A 15000-nucleotide genomic window follows, 5' to 3' on the forward strand; every position below is an offset into this window, starting at 1 on the left:
TGCAGGTGATATGCCATGCATCTAAAAAGTGCTGTTCTTCGCCACTTGAGTGTTTGTGCCAAAGGAAAATAACTAAAAACATTAAACGGATAAACTTAGTGACACATTCCACAATCGAGCCTCAGTTTGTAAAGAAGTTTTTTCTGTTTGGAAGCAGCCATGTGATTATGAGCCCCGCCCCAAGTATTCGAGCCGAGTGTGAAAATGCCATTATTTGCACTGAAGTTGGTTTACTCACTTAAACATCCCACAACTGGTGTTTTTATATACTGGTGAATTATTTCAGATTCCTCCATCTTGGTGTATCGTCACTCTCGCATCGCCTGAACAGCAGCTCACTGGGAGCAGCTTGTTGAGTCTGTCTGGTCTCCTTCCTCCTTCCTCCTGTCTGAATCCATGTTGAACATGCTGTAATTACAGCGTCTCTCTGTTTCTCTCCAACACCTCTCCAGTTCTCACCTCTTCCCTAATCAACACGTTTTAATTAGCACTCTGACTGTGCATGGATCCCGTGACGAGGACATCTCATGTCTTAGACTGTCTTGTGTACATGTAATGCTAAATATTTACTGTCCCTAAATATAAATGGCTTTCGGTGCATCACAGTATCTGCTTCCAACTTCAGCGATGTGTAAAAAAGAGACGGTACAACAACGGCATAGTGTTGATACAAGGGTTCTGCAAGAATATGGTTTAAAGTGGACTTTGAAGGGGACTCACACTTTGGTTTGTACCTCGGGAGGGGCTCCTAAAGGTTCCATGCAGAACCCTACAACAGTGTGTTTCCTTTTCAGAAAAAGTTCCACGTGAGATGCTAAGAACCCTTAGGGTTTCCTTCAGAGATACAGGGTTCTTTGGTTTGTCCCAAGAAAGTTGCTTACCAGCTAACAGAGAACATTCAGGAAGTACATAAGTGAGTAACAAACTGTGTGCATGTGTGTGTGTGTTGATTATTTTAATGTGATTGGCAGCTAACAAATCAGAATCGAGAATCAAGAATCCTGTGGTGTGACATTTCTTAATAAACCACGTTCTAACCAGAATAAGCTCTAATCTTTTAATTCGGTCCTTGTTGTTTGTTTTTTTATTCAGGATAATTAAAATGTTAATTGGTGGTATTAGTTGGAGTCCTCTTTGGATGCGTCTCAGAGGTTTGTAAGACCTAATAAAGGATCTGGTTGCGTAATTCCAGCATTGTTTTTGTTTTGTTTTTCATGTCTCTATTAATAATAATGTGTGTTGCATCAGCAGGATCCTCAACCCTACTGTAGTGTTTACTATTTAAGAATATTAGGCCGTATTCCTTTAGATTTTGGAACAGTGTCATATGTTTTACTACGTTCCAGGATTATAAAAAAAAGGTAAAGAATTTTAGTTCTAGCAGTACAAACAGAACGTGTGTCACTCAGCAAAAAAAGAAACATCCCTTTTTCAGGAGACTGTATTTTAAAGATCATTTTGTATAATCCAAATAATCTTTACAGATCTTTATTGAAGGGTTTAAACGATGTTTTTCATGCTTGTTCAGTGAACCATAAACAGTTATTGCACATGTACCTGTGGAGCAGTCCTTAAGACACTATCAGTTTACAGGCGGAAGATGATTAAGGTCACAGGTACAATAAGTTAGGACACTAAAGAGACCTTTCTACTGACTCTGAAAAACACCAGAAGAAAGATGTCTAGGGTTCCTGCTCACCTGCGTGAACATGCCATAGACCTGCTGCAGGGAGACATGAGGACTGCAGATGTGTCCAGAGCAATAAACTGTAATGTCTGTAATGTAAGACGTCTGAGACGGTGCTACAGGGAGACAGGAAGGACAGCTGATCGTCCTTGCAGTGGAACATTGCATGTAAGCGTGTGTCCTCCAGACGTGATGGAGAACTTGCAGATGCCTTGGTGGAAGAGTGGAGGAACATCTCACAGCAGAACTGACCAATCTGATGCAGTCCATGAGGATGAGATGCACTGTAGTACTTAAAACAGCTGGAGAACACCAGATACTGACTGTTCCTTCTGATATCAAACTCCACTTTATTCAGGGACTCATTCTTCCATTTCTGTTCCTCAAACGTCTGTGAAACTTCTTCAGTTTGTGTCTCAGTTGTTGAATGTTTTTTATTTTAATACAAATATTTACACATGTTAAGAAATTTGCTAGAAATAAAAGCAGTTGAATGCGAGAGGACGTTTTGTTGCTGAGTATATTTATATCTGAAATAATAAACTCTTGACATCAGGTAGAGGAGATGTTAATAATAAATCACCCGAATGCACTTCTCTGCCATGTTCACTACATCATGCATGGGGAGAAGGAGTATACTGTGACCTTTGACCTGCTGTGAGGTCACAGTGTGAGACTGAATGCAAAAACAGCAGATGGTTCAGATACTCTGCAGATCTGCTATTCTTCACATCGTGCACTGCTCCATGCTCCTAAGTAAATGTTTTGAGCTGGAAGTCACAGTGGCATGTTTGTTTAGAGCCCAGATGTTTGGTCAGAGGTTCTGGAATGTTTTTGTCTCTCTGGAGGAACCCTTAAAGGTTCCTTACAACAGACTGTTTCCTTTTCAAGTCAGATGTCAAGAACCTTATCTATCTAACTCTTTTATTCCAAGAACATAGGTGTAAGATGCCAACTATGACGTCACTATAAGCGGACACTTTTGGAGGCGGAGCCTGAGCAGTTAGATGCTTTGTTGCTAATTTTTATTCCGTCTGCCTCCAGCTATACAATATCCTTTTGCATTTTCTTCCCTTGCTGATGGCATGAGTTAGCAAGGTTGCTATGGGTTAGCAAATATTAGTGTAGGAACAAGCATAGCAAAATGTCACAGTGAGCTCTTTGGAGAGAACTCAGAATTTTTGGTGGTTTTATTGGTTCCGGATTCAATAATGTCCCATAGTGTGTTGATATTATAGTGAAATTCAGTCTTAAGTCTTGGAATACACCGTGCTGTTATTTATGTTCAGGAAAGATTCAAGGGTTTAAGTACTTAAGAGCTCTTCTCTGGTGAGTTATTTCTAGACAATTCTCATTCGTGATTACGATTAGAAATGTCACCTATTTATTTCATACATAGTACATATTCCTAGCTGGCTCACCAATGCTGAACTCAATTGAGATGCGTGTGATGTCAAAATTGAAATGTTCAGTTCTCTGTTTTGGTAAACACATTTTGGGTCAGAATGGATCTCATCAAGTCATGTTGGGATGCAGCTCGACAATGTTCTTGCCTCTCCTGGCTGGCTCACCATAAGTTTTTAGTGTAGCACATTGTGGTGGTGGTGGTGGTTATGGTGATATAAGGGTTGTTTTTTTATTCAGTACACTGGCTAATTATTGTTTGAAGCTATTAGCACTGTGCTACATGTGGGAATTCATGACACGTGCTAGCACAAACCTGAACAGGTCCATAATGAATAAAAAAGAGCAATGCAGAGAGTCACTGAACTTTACAGTTGTAATAAATGACTGAGGATGTGTCAGCACAAAAGTCTCTTTAGTAGCTGTGGTTTATGAGAAATTTTACAAACCTAATCAACTTGCAACTAAACTTTGTCTCTACAGTTCTCCATCGTCACTGCCTCGTCCCTCTTCTCTCTATAATCATTAGCGACTGGTCTTTTGGATGTTAGGATTCTCATACCCTCAGATCCCGGTCCAATTACTGAGCCATCATTAATCTAACTCCGCCGTGTAGGAGGGATAAAATCAATATCCGTGTTATTGAGGTGTGATAAACTCAACTGCTTCCTCGGCCTGCTCAGGGGACGTAGTGTTTTCCTCTGGCCTTTATCATTATCTCATCTAACACTGCTCAATTAACTCTAAATAAACCATTTGAGTGGTAAAGTGTTGGGATGGTGTTTATAAATATAGCAGCAATCAACACAGTGTGTATAATGTAAAAAAACAACAACAACCTCAATCTTGTGTCATCAGCTAACTGAGCAACTCCTGGCTGGCTCACCACATGTTACATGATCATCTACAAAAGATCATCCTGTACACATGGAATTCAGTTTCCCTGGGGTGTATTTTTTTTTCACATGACTGTATTGTCATACTTCCTGGCTACTGTTTCCATTACTTGCTGTATTTTGATCTATTTTTGCTAACTTGTTAACACCTACTTTAATGAATGCTGCAGCTACATGAAGACGAAGTGTAAAGGGAATGTGTGTAAAGCTAATTAAAATGTGCTGCAGGGTGTGTGTGTGTGTGTGTGTGTTAAATGTGCAGTAAGGCCAATGTGTTCGGCTACGTGAACACATCCGTGGGTTTATGGGAAAATGCAGGGTCATCGAGACCTGCTCTAATTGGCCTCCGGTTCTGTGACATTTACATCTGCATCCAATCAATCGTGTGTATGTGGGTGTGGGTGTGTGCCTGCATGTGTGTGTGTCCATGTGAACATAAATGAATCCAACTTATCCAGTCAAATTACATATGATCCTGAATATAAATAAGAAACGTTTATGAATATTTGTAAAGTCGTCCATGTTTTTGAGTTAGCATGAGGACACCATCTTGCTATGAAAAAGAAAAGTGTATGATGCTAAACTGGTGATCTTTGTGTTCTGCAGGAGTTTGCGGCCCTGACGAAAGAGCTGAATGCCTGCCGAGAGCAGCTGCTGGAGAAAGAGGAGGAGATCTCCGAGCTCAAGGCCGAGAGGAACAACACCAGGGTGAATGGATGGAACTCTTCATAGTTGGCGTATAAGCAATAACTAATTAGCTGAGGGTGAAATTAGCATGTGTAGGTTGTAAAAATAAAGGTCACCTAACTAGCGGGCTAGCACTGAGAACTAGGGGCTACACTCTCTGGCTAGCTAGAGTGGATTCCTGATGTAAACTACACTATATGACCAAAAGTATGTGGACACCTGACTATCACCCATATTGTGCTTGTTGAACATCTCATTCCAGAATTGTTCCCCTTTTGCTGTTATACTAACCATCTCCATTGGTGGACAGTCCATGTCTTCAGCAGAATATACTTCATATCGAGACTGTGGTGAATTTCCTGATTACACAGTTTCACTCTTTGTTTTATTGTGTAGTACACAGTTATAGAAGGGAATTATTGGCAATCGCACTATCTGGTGTCACCCAGATGAGGATGGGTTCTGTTTTGAGTGTGGTTCCTCTCAAGATTTCTTCCTCATATCGTCTCAGGAAGTTTTTCCTTGCCACCGTTGCTTTTGGCTGCTCTTTAGAGATAAATTTATCAATTTTCAATTCAGATGTTCTATACAATTGTGTGCAACAGTTTGGAGAAGAATCACATATGAGTGTGATGGTCAGGGGTGCACATACTTTTGGCCATATAGTGCAGCTCTTTATCACTCTGGCAAGGAGGTTAAACTAACCCCAAAGTAGTGCACTAACTTTGGGGGCATGAACTGCCATCTTTTGTTACAGAGGCATTGTAGGTGGGAATTGTGTTCTGATTGGTTACAGTGGAATTGGAGGCGGGAATTGTGTTCTGATTTGTTACAGCAGAATTGGGGGTGGGAATTGTGTTCTGATTGCTTACAGTGGAATTGGGGGTGGGAATTGTGCTCTGATTGGTCACAGTGGAATTGGGGGTGGGAATTGTGCTCTGATTGGTCACAGTGAAATTGGAGGTGGGAATTGTGCTCTGATTGGTCACAGTGAAATTGGAGGTGGGAATTGTGCTCTGATTGGTCACAGTGAAATTGGAGGTGGGACTTGTGCTCTGATTGGTTACAGTGGAATTGGGGGTGGGAATTGTGCTCTGATTGGTTACAGTGGAATTGGAGGCAGGAATTGTGTTCTGCTTGGTCGAAGTGGAATTTTGGAGGAAGGGATCTTTGGTCTGATTTGGTCGGAAAGTGAGGTCCAATTGTTATCGAGGCTTTGTGGGGTGGGGCCTTTGATCTGATTGGTTACAGTGGTGAAAGAGCACAGCTAATATATAGAATTATAACTGATGATTTATCACTGCTACGTTTGGTTGAAGGCTACAACATGACATATGGATATGGAGTCAACAGGTTTTCTGTCAAAAAGACTAAAATGCATATCGTTAGTTACAGAATGGCAGGATATAAACATCTTGTAATGATGGCTTCAGTTTGGAGGTGTGATAAAAATGCCCACACTGTCTCAGAGATGCCTGAACTCACCTCGATCTCAGCAGACACACAGCGTGAGAAAGAATTTATTCGCACCTCATTTTCACCTCCAGGCCTGTATGGTTCCCCTCTGGGCTCGGGGTGAGTCAAGCGTACTGACATTCCTACCAAAATTCAATTAAACACCGGTTCCCACTACAGCCAAGTGCTCACTGATAAAATCCAGGACATGAAGTTACATATTTGAAGAGCCTCATGATCCTCGAGCTGTACGGAGGAGACAGAGCGCTGATAAGACCAGACGGAGGAGAGAATAAAGTGTTGCTTTAACGAGCTGAGTGTTTAATTATGAGGAGATGAGGCAGCGTTCTTGTAATGATAAAAACATATCACAAAGCACATTTACACTGACATTTACGCTAACGCTCATCGCTAGCAGGTGTTATGTTAACATAAGCATGGAACACATTTGTGGTTAGAGATGACGCCGGGTCTGTGCTAATCATCTATACAAATGCTAGTTGATTTATAAACCAATCAAAAGTTAAAGTAAACCACAAATGGTTATTTCTTATTGCTGATTGGGTGTCATTTAGCTCAAATGTAGTCTTTTAGCCAAGACATTATTCTGGAGCTACATATGAGGCTAACAAGTATAGCACCACCGGTTTAGCACTGTGCTAACTCAACACCATGATTCAGAGTTCGACAGGAGTTCTAGAATATGTTGTGACTATAGATGGGGGTCCAGGATAAGCTTTTCTCAGGGGGCGCACCTGGCCGAATACAAAGTACACTTGAAACCGGTTCTTAGAATTACACTTACGTGCATTTATTTATTGCGAAGATGCCTTTATCGCAAACTGATCATAAATGAGGCAGAATACACTTTGCACTGAGAGCTGAGCAGTTCAGGGTGTGACGTCGGACTGGAGGTACGCGCCCCAGAGAAGATCGCTCCTTGTACGACTGCCGATTATCTTTTAAGCTATTGTTCTCGAGGTCCCCAGGTCGGAGACTTTGTTTATTCGGTCGATCAAGTTTTTAGAGAACTAGACCGTGGGACCCCAGGAGCCCGAAACAAATGCTTGTGAGGCTGCACTCAGCGTTAATTACAGCTATTAGTGCTTGTTTGAAGCTGTTATAACGTATATAGTTACATAGTGCCAGATATATGCATATGCAGCCTTTTACGTGTATGTGTACACTGCCACTGTACACAGCCCCTCACATTTTTGTAAATATTTGATTGTATCTTTTCATGTGACAACAGTGGAGAAATGACACTTTGCTACAATGTAAAGTAGTGAGTGTACAGCTTGTGTAACAGTGTAAATTTGCCGTCCCCTCAAAATAACTCAACACACAGCCATTAATGTCTAAACCGCTGGCAACAAAAGTGAGTACACCCCTAAGGGAAAATGTCCAAATTGGGCCCAATTAGCCATTTTCCCTCCCGGTGTCATGTGACTTGTTAGTGTTACAAGGTCTCAGGTGTGAATGGGGAGCAGGTGTGTTAAATTTGGTGTCATCGCTCTCACACTCCCTTATTCTGGTCACTGGAAGTTCAACATGGCACAGAACTCTCTGAGGATCAAGTAACCTAGAGCCTGACAGTGCTGGGGCTTGAACCCCCGACCAGTGGATATATATCCAATATCAGTGGTTACAATAAGGCGGCCTAGGTAGATTAACCTAGCATAAATATGGCTAATTAGCAGCAGCACTAAATCGTACACTTCACTCAGTTCTCAGTAAATTCAGTCTCCGTATAACGAACGACCAACGGAGCGTTTGTGGGACAGGCGGAGAGGCGACTGTGGGACGAGCGCTCAGATATTTCTTACTTTGAATAAAATCTTCTCATCTAAAAGATATTATATTCCATACATTAGCGTAATAAACTGGAAAATACTGTAAGAAAGCATTCAAAACAATTCAAATAATAAAAATATATATATATATACTTAACAGAGATAAAAATGTAAATGAGCTTTTTAATTTTGTATATTATAAACATGTTAAATATGACTGTAGTATGTGGAATTAGCTAAAAATACTGCAAATGTTTAAGGAAAAATATCAAATTATTAAGGATGCGGCCTGAGCTATAATTCCCAGGAAGAACAGGGTTCTTCAAGGGCTCTTTACAGGTGTATCGGATAATGAAGGGTTCTTTTGTGTCCTGAAATGATTCTGTTTGAAATGACAGGAAATGACGCTCTGTTGTAGGGTTCTACGTGGAACCTGTGAAGGGATAGTTCACCCAAAAATAAAAATTCTGTCATTATTTACTCACCCTCACGTCGGTCCAAACCTGTACACATTTCTTTCTTCTGCGGAAAACAAAGGAAGATATTTTAAAGAATGTTGGTAACCAAAACTGTTTTGGTGCCAATTGACTTCCACTGTATGGACAACAAAAAAAGGAAAGATATTTCTTAAAATATATTCCTTTATGTTCCACAGAAGAAAGTCAGTCCTACAGTTTTGGAACGACATGAACGTGAGTAAATGAACCATCCCTTTCCTGAAGAACCCTTAAGTGTGTATTTGTTGTTTCTTCTCTGAATCCTCTGGATTTTCCTGTAACCGATTCGATTATGCTTAATGAAGTTTCCTTCTCGAATGAGCTTCATGGAAACACTTCTGTATAAAACACCACCTCGTAGATTTCTCGCTTTAATCAGGAAGCTGACACGAGCCTGACCTCTGATTCCCACCTCACACCCACAGCTCACTTACACGTATTTGAGGAAATATGGACACTTTTGGAAATGTTAGGGTTTCAGGATTTTCAGGCATTGCATCAAACAGGACTGCAGGTGTTTGAATACTTTTAGGAGGTCTGAGGAAAGCCTTTAATGATTTGGTTTTTAGGGATTTGTTATGTATGGATGTGTTATGGATTCTTATGAATGTGTATGTATTTCAGGACTAGAACACAGATATTTTATTGCGTATATTAATGGGATTGTAGATGTTTCTAGACCTTAAAGTACTTAATTCGGAGTGACACCGAAGCTAGTGTGGGGAAATCATTTTGGGATTACAGTCATTCGTAATTCCTGCTCTCCAGCCAGCCACCATTTTGTTTTCGTGTTGGACGCTGTCCATGGTGCTGAACTTTGGGCATTTTCAAGAATACCTTTAAGTGATTTATCCATCCATCCATCCATCCATCTTCTACCGCTTACTCCTTAAACCTCTTTAAAAGGTGCTTTTGAGAACTTTAAGGAGGTTTGGATGTCTCTTTTTTTAGGGATTTGGCGGAGTTTAAAAAAAACTTTTACATCATTTTAGCCACTTTATTTTATCACATTTATTGTACTTCTTGAATAGATTTTGTACATTTGCAGAAACACTTTTGGGTAATTTTGGGAACTGAAAATGATACCTTCAGAGACTTTTGAGCATTCTCTGAAATACTTTGAGATAATGTTAAGAATATAAAGAGTACCTTTACAGATTTATGAGGATTTTTTGGAATGGTTTTAGGTTATTGGAAGAAGTTTAAAAAGTACTTTTAGAGACTTTGGGACACTTTCTTGAATACTTGAAAATACCTGGAAAAAAGTACCTGTTATAGACTTTTAGTGAGTGTTGGGATTCATTTTGGGTAATTTTAGGTACTTTGTGGATGTCACACTCCACAGTAGAGGTTAATGGCTAATATGAGAGTAGATACTCAGGACTTTAAGAATTTGCCATTTTTTTTATCTTTTTACCTAGAGTACTAGGTTTAAATGTTATAATGTTTTCGTGGCAGTTGTTTATGGTGTTTTAGTTGTGCTGTCCGTTTTATCTCTGTACCACTGTTATATTAGAAAGGTGTGAATTGTTTGCCCAGTACGGGGCTCACACTCCTCCCCTTTCCCATCGCTCTGCTCACCTACAGCTAAACACAGTCATGATACTCTGCACACAGAAACCCGACAGTGTCCTGACTCACCTTAGAACAGATTTGTGGTGATAAAAGAATTCTTTTGTTTATACTGATTAAAAGTGTCCGATAAGTTGATTATCTCCCGTGTACTGTGAGAAAGGGTTATGGAGTTCTGCGTATTTCTAGTTTAGAAATAGTTTTTGCTCATTTTAGGAATTTAAAAAAAGGTACTTCTAGAGATTCGTGATCATTTTTGGGAATACTATAAGTGCTTTAAGTATTTTACAGAGTACTGTTAGTGTCTTAGGAGTTTTTGGCACTGTAAAGTGTACTTTCAGAGATGTTTAAAGGAATTGTAATGAATGTTTTCGAGAATAATTTTAGGCAGTGGTGATATTTATTATTTAGGAGTGTTTAGCCACATTTAAGAATGGTTTCAGTTCTTATATTGCTGCATGATGATGATGATGATGATGATGATGGTGTACGTCCTCAGCTGCTGCTGGAGCATTTGGAGTGTTTGGTGTCTCGTCACGAGCGCTCTCTCAGGATGACGGTGGTGAAGCGACAGGCTCAGTCTCCATCAGGAGTCTCCAGCGAGGTGGAAGTTCTCAAAGCTCTCAAATCCCTGTTTGAGCATCACAAAGCTCTGGATGAAAAGGTGAAGCTCAGATCTGAGCCTTCCTCTAAGCCATTTTCATCACGGTACGAGACACGACGCAGTCAGTGGGTGTGTTCGAGTATCAGGAAAACTTGATGACATCATCAAAAGTAGACGCAGACACGGACAGGCTGAAACCCTCTCACGTAGAATGAAAATAAAGTCTCATTATTGCAGTACTGTTCTTTTTTTTTAAAGACATATAACAAGCAGTTTTCATAACAACATGTCCTCCAATGTCACTTTTTTGTTCATGATATCCACCCAGTCCTCCCTCCCTTCTCCTTCCTGTGGAGTCATAGCTTCAGTCCGTGTTGAAGCTTTACAGAGTGAAGGAGCGTCAGAGAGGAAGTGAATATGATATAAAAAGCTGTGATAAAAATAGCTGTAAAAGGGGGAGAGGGGAAAAAAACGGAAAAGGGGAATCAGGAATGATAATTATCCTTATTGAAGATATGGGTGATTCGGGATTCATGAGGTTTTGATAATGGAAGTGATATAACCCCCCCTCCACCCCCCTTCCTAAAACAACGACAAAAAAATACCGCCTAGATGTTTGAAACCGTGTACAGATGAGCCATATGAGTGAAACTGCTTAGTGAAAATACTCGACACAGCGGCACACAATATGCAGAGGAAAAACACTAAGACCTGGGTCCGTCTGTGAAGCACGGTGGAGGTAGCGTCGTGGTTTGGCGCTGGACAGCCTGCCGTCACTGAGGGAAGATTAAACCACGATTTCAAGAAATGCACCCAATTCTAAACTAAGCTGAACTGTAAGAGGTGGGATATTGAAGAACATGAGTCATTAGCACAAAATAAACTCCTATCCTGCTTCCTTTTGAAATGCTTTATGTATTAATGTCAATTAAATGTGAACACACTGAAATTAAGTATTGCATTCCAATTTTATAACTAATGATGAAGATGTATTTATTTATTTGTTTAAATATATTGTCGTCGTCCGTCCGTCCCATCCCCCCCCCCACCTCCCCATGTACCTGTAGGTGAGAGAGAGGCTACGTGTGTCCCTTGAAAGAGTCTCTGCCTTGGAGGAGGAGCTAACTGCTGCCAATCAGGAGGTAAGAACTAATCAGATCATCAGTGTCTGATGCGTGGCTTCTGTGTGTGTCCTGTCAGTCACTTTCTCTCTTTCTCTGTCTCTTATTCTTTCTACTTTGGTCTCTGACATTTCTGACCTTTCTTTTTTCTTCTCTCTCTCTCTCTCTCTCTCTCTCTCTCACACACACACACACACACACACACACAGCATCCTCTTTAAACATGACATGGGAGCAAAGTAATCCCTGTATGCCCTTTATCCTGATGAGAGGATGCTGTGTGTGTGTGTGTGTGTGTGTGTGTGTGTGTGTGTGTGTGTGTGTGTATTCCATCATCAGGACCAGCCTTTTTTCCAGTGACGCAGTGAGTTTTATAAATCCGTACAGTGAGATTCTATCTATGGAGAGACACAAGCGATATCATTCCTGATGCGTTGTGTGTATTTTATCCTCCAGATAATTACGTACAAGGTATATTCCGGATAATTCCGCGTATCCTCATTATCCAGGACATTAAAGGTTAAAGGAAAAGTACTTGAGGGAAAATCTGTCATTTCCTATCTCATGTTGTAGTTTTAAGCTGAAGGAACATAGAATTAACTCTCATTAGCGTGTCACTGTTTCGGTGCGCAGGTGAAGTCGCTCAGCTCCGTAATTACAGTAATCACTCAAACACCTGATATTTATCAGCAACAATACGGTGAGTGTGTGTTTAACAAGATCAGTGTGTGTAAAGTGTAAGAGAAAAACCTCAGCGAGCTGATCGGGTTCCCGTGTCAATCAGTAAACATCATCCGAAAAGGTTTATACTTCTTTCTCACGCATTATGTGTGTTCATGTGTATGTCTACGATCTAATTCTGTTTTTCATATTTAAAATTCTCTCTTTCTTCTTTTCTGCAGATCGTTGCCTTAAGGGAACAGAATGCACACATTCAGAGAAAAGTGGCATCAGGTGAAGGAGCTGAGGACCTGCTCGAAGGAGACGCACAGAAAGTCCACAGCAAGGTGTCTGTCAACACTCAACAAAACATTCACCCTAAAACACCGAGATTCTCCCTCAAACACCGAGATTCACCATCACACACCGACATTCACCGTCAAACACCGACATTCACCATCACACGCCGACATTCACCATCACACACCGACATTCACCATCACACACCGACATTCACCATCAAACACCTACATTCACCATCACACACCGACATTCTCCATCACACACCGACATTCTCCATCACACACCGACATTCTCCGTCACACACCGACATTCACCGTCACACACCGACATTCACCGTCACACACCGACATTCACCGTCAAACACCGACATTCACCGTCACACGGCGACATTCACCATCACACGCCGACATTCACCATCACACGCCGACATTCACCATCACACACCGACATTCACCATCACACACCGACATTCACCATCAAACACCTACATTCACCATCACACACCGACATTCTCCATCACACACCGACATTCTCCATCACACACCGACATTCACCATCACACACCGACATTCACCATCACACACCTACATTCTCCATCAAACGCCGACATTCACCATCACACGCCGACATTCACCATCAAACGCCGACATTCTCCATCAAACGCCGACATTCACCGTCACACGCCGACATTCACCGTCACACGCCGACATTCACCGTCACACGCCGACATTCACCATCACACGCCGACATTCACCATCACACACCGACATTCTCCATCAAACACCGACATTCACCATCACACACCGACATTCACCATCAAACACCTACATTCACCATCACACACCGACATTCACCATCACACGCCGACATTCACCATCACACGCCGACATTCACCATCACACGCCTACATTCTCCATCAAACGCCGACATTCACCGTCACACGCCGACATTCACCGTCAAACGCCGACATTCTCCGTCAAACGCCGACATTCACCGTCACACGCCGACATTCACCGTCAAACGCCGACATTCACCGTCACACGCCGACATTCACCATCACACGCCGACATTCACCATCACACACCTACATTCACCATCACACACCGACATTCACCATCACACACCGACATTCTCCATCAAACGCCTACATTCACCGTCACACGCCGACATTCACCGTCACACGCCGACATTCTCCGTCACACGCCGACATTCACCGTCACACGCCGACATTCACCGTCAAACGCCTACATTCACCGTCACACGCCGACATTCACCGTCACACGCCGACATTCACCGTCACACGCCGACATTCACCGTCAAACGCCGACATTCACCGTCACACGCCGACATTCACCGTCACACGCCGACATTCACCGTCACACGCCTACATTCACCGTCAAACGCCGACATTCACCGTCAAACGCCTACATTCACCGTCAAACGCCGACATTCACCGTCAAACGCCGACATTCACCATCACACGCCGACATTCACCATCACACGCCGACATTCACCATCACACGCCGACATTCTCCATCACACACCGACATTCTCCATCCAACACCGACATTCTCCATCACACACCGACATTCACCATCAAACACCGACAGTATTTACGATCGTACAGCGTTCTCTAGCCAAAACCATTTTAGCAACACCAGTATTCCTCATTAAACATTAATATTCACTTTCATATAACAACAAACACTAACACTGACTACAGTTAACAATCAAATACCATTCACTATAAAAACACCTTTAAACAAAATGAATACTAAGATTTTACTCCATTCTGATGTCATTTGGCTCTGAAACACAGTGAACAAAACCCGTTAGTCACATGAAGAGTGGAAAAGAAGGAGCTTCACAACATTGTGTTTATCGGTGTTAAAGGGACATTAGACTGCATAAATACCTTCTCCAGCCGAAAACAACAACATCAAAGGCTTAAAAATATATTTATACCATATTAAGATTTTTAACATCTGCAGTGCTTTAATAATTAACACACTCAGATTATCAGCTGTAATTTTAACACTCTCAACACTTCTATATTAAGACGTCCTTAACACCCTGTCCTTAGCCTGCTGAAGTGTTTGCAGGACACACACTCACACACACACACACACACACACTCACACACGCACTCACACACACACACACACACACACACACTCACACACACATAAGTTGTCAAGGCAGAAAAATTGGAAGTGAGAAAATGATAATAGTTGAGCAAGAAAGCTGATAATGTGGAAGTCATCAGCTCTCGCGTTCTCACAGCGACCTCGGTAATAAAGCATTTCAGCACTTCAGCATTT

General features: G+C 41.7%; 1 protein-coding gene across 1 annotated transcript in view; it reads left to right on the top strand.

Annotated features, from left to right (window-relative positions):
- The window catches only part of ppfia2 (PTPRF interacting protein alpha 2), a 98640-nt gene that overhangs the window by 39801 nt on the left and 43839 nt on the right, over positions 1-15000 (top strand). The window contains exons 2-5 of the mRNA XM_053650779.1: positions 4594-4695; positions 10491-10655; positions 11663-11737; positions 12619-12723. Coding sequence (XP_053506754.1) covers positions 4594-4695; positions 10491-10655; positions 11663-11737; positions 12619-12723 — 447 coding nt within the window. The remainder of the gene's footprint in view (positions 1-4593; positions 4696-10490; positions 10656-11662; positions 11738-12618; positions 12724-15000) is intronic.

The sequence above is a fragment of the Ictalurus furcatus genome, chromosome 19 (genome assembly GCF_023375685.1).
Source record: "Ictalurus furcatus strain D&B chromosome 19, Billie_1.0, whole genome shotgun sequence".
Lineage (NCBI taxonomy): Eukaryota > Metazoa > Chordata > Actinopteri > Siluriformes > Ictaluridae > Ictalurus > Ictalurus furcatus.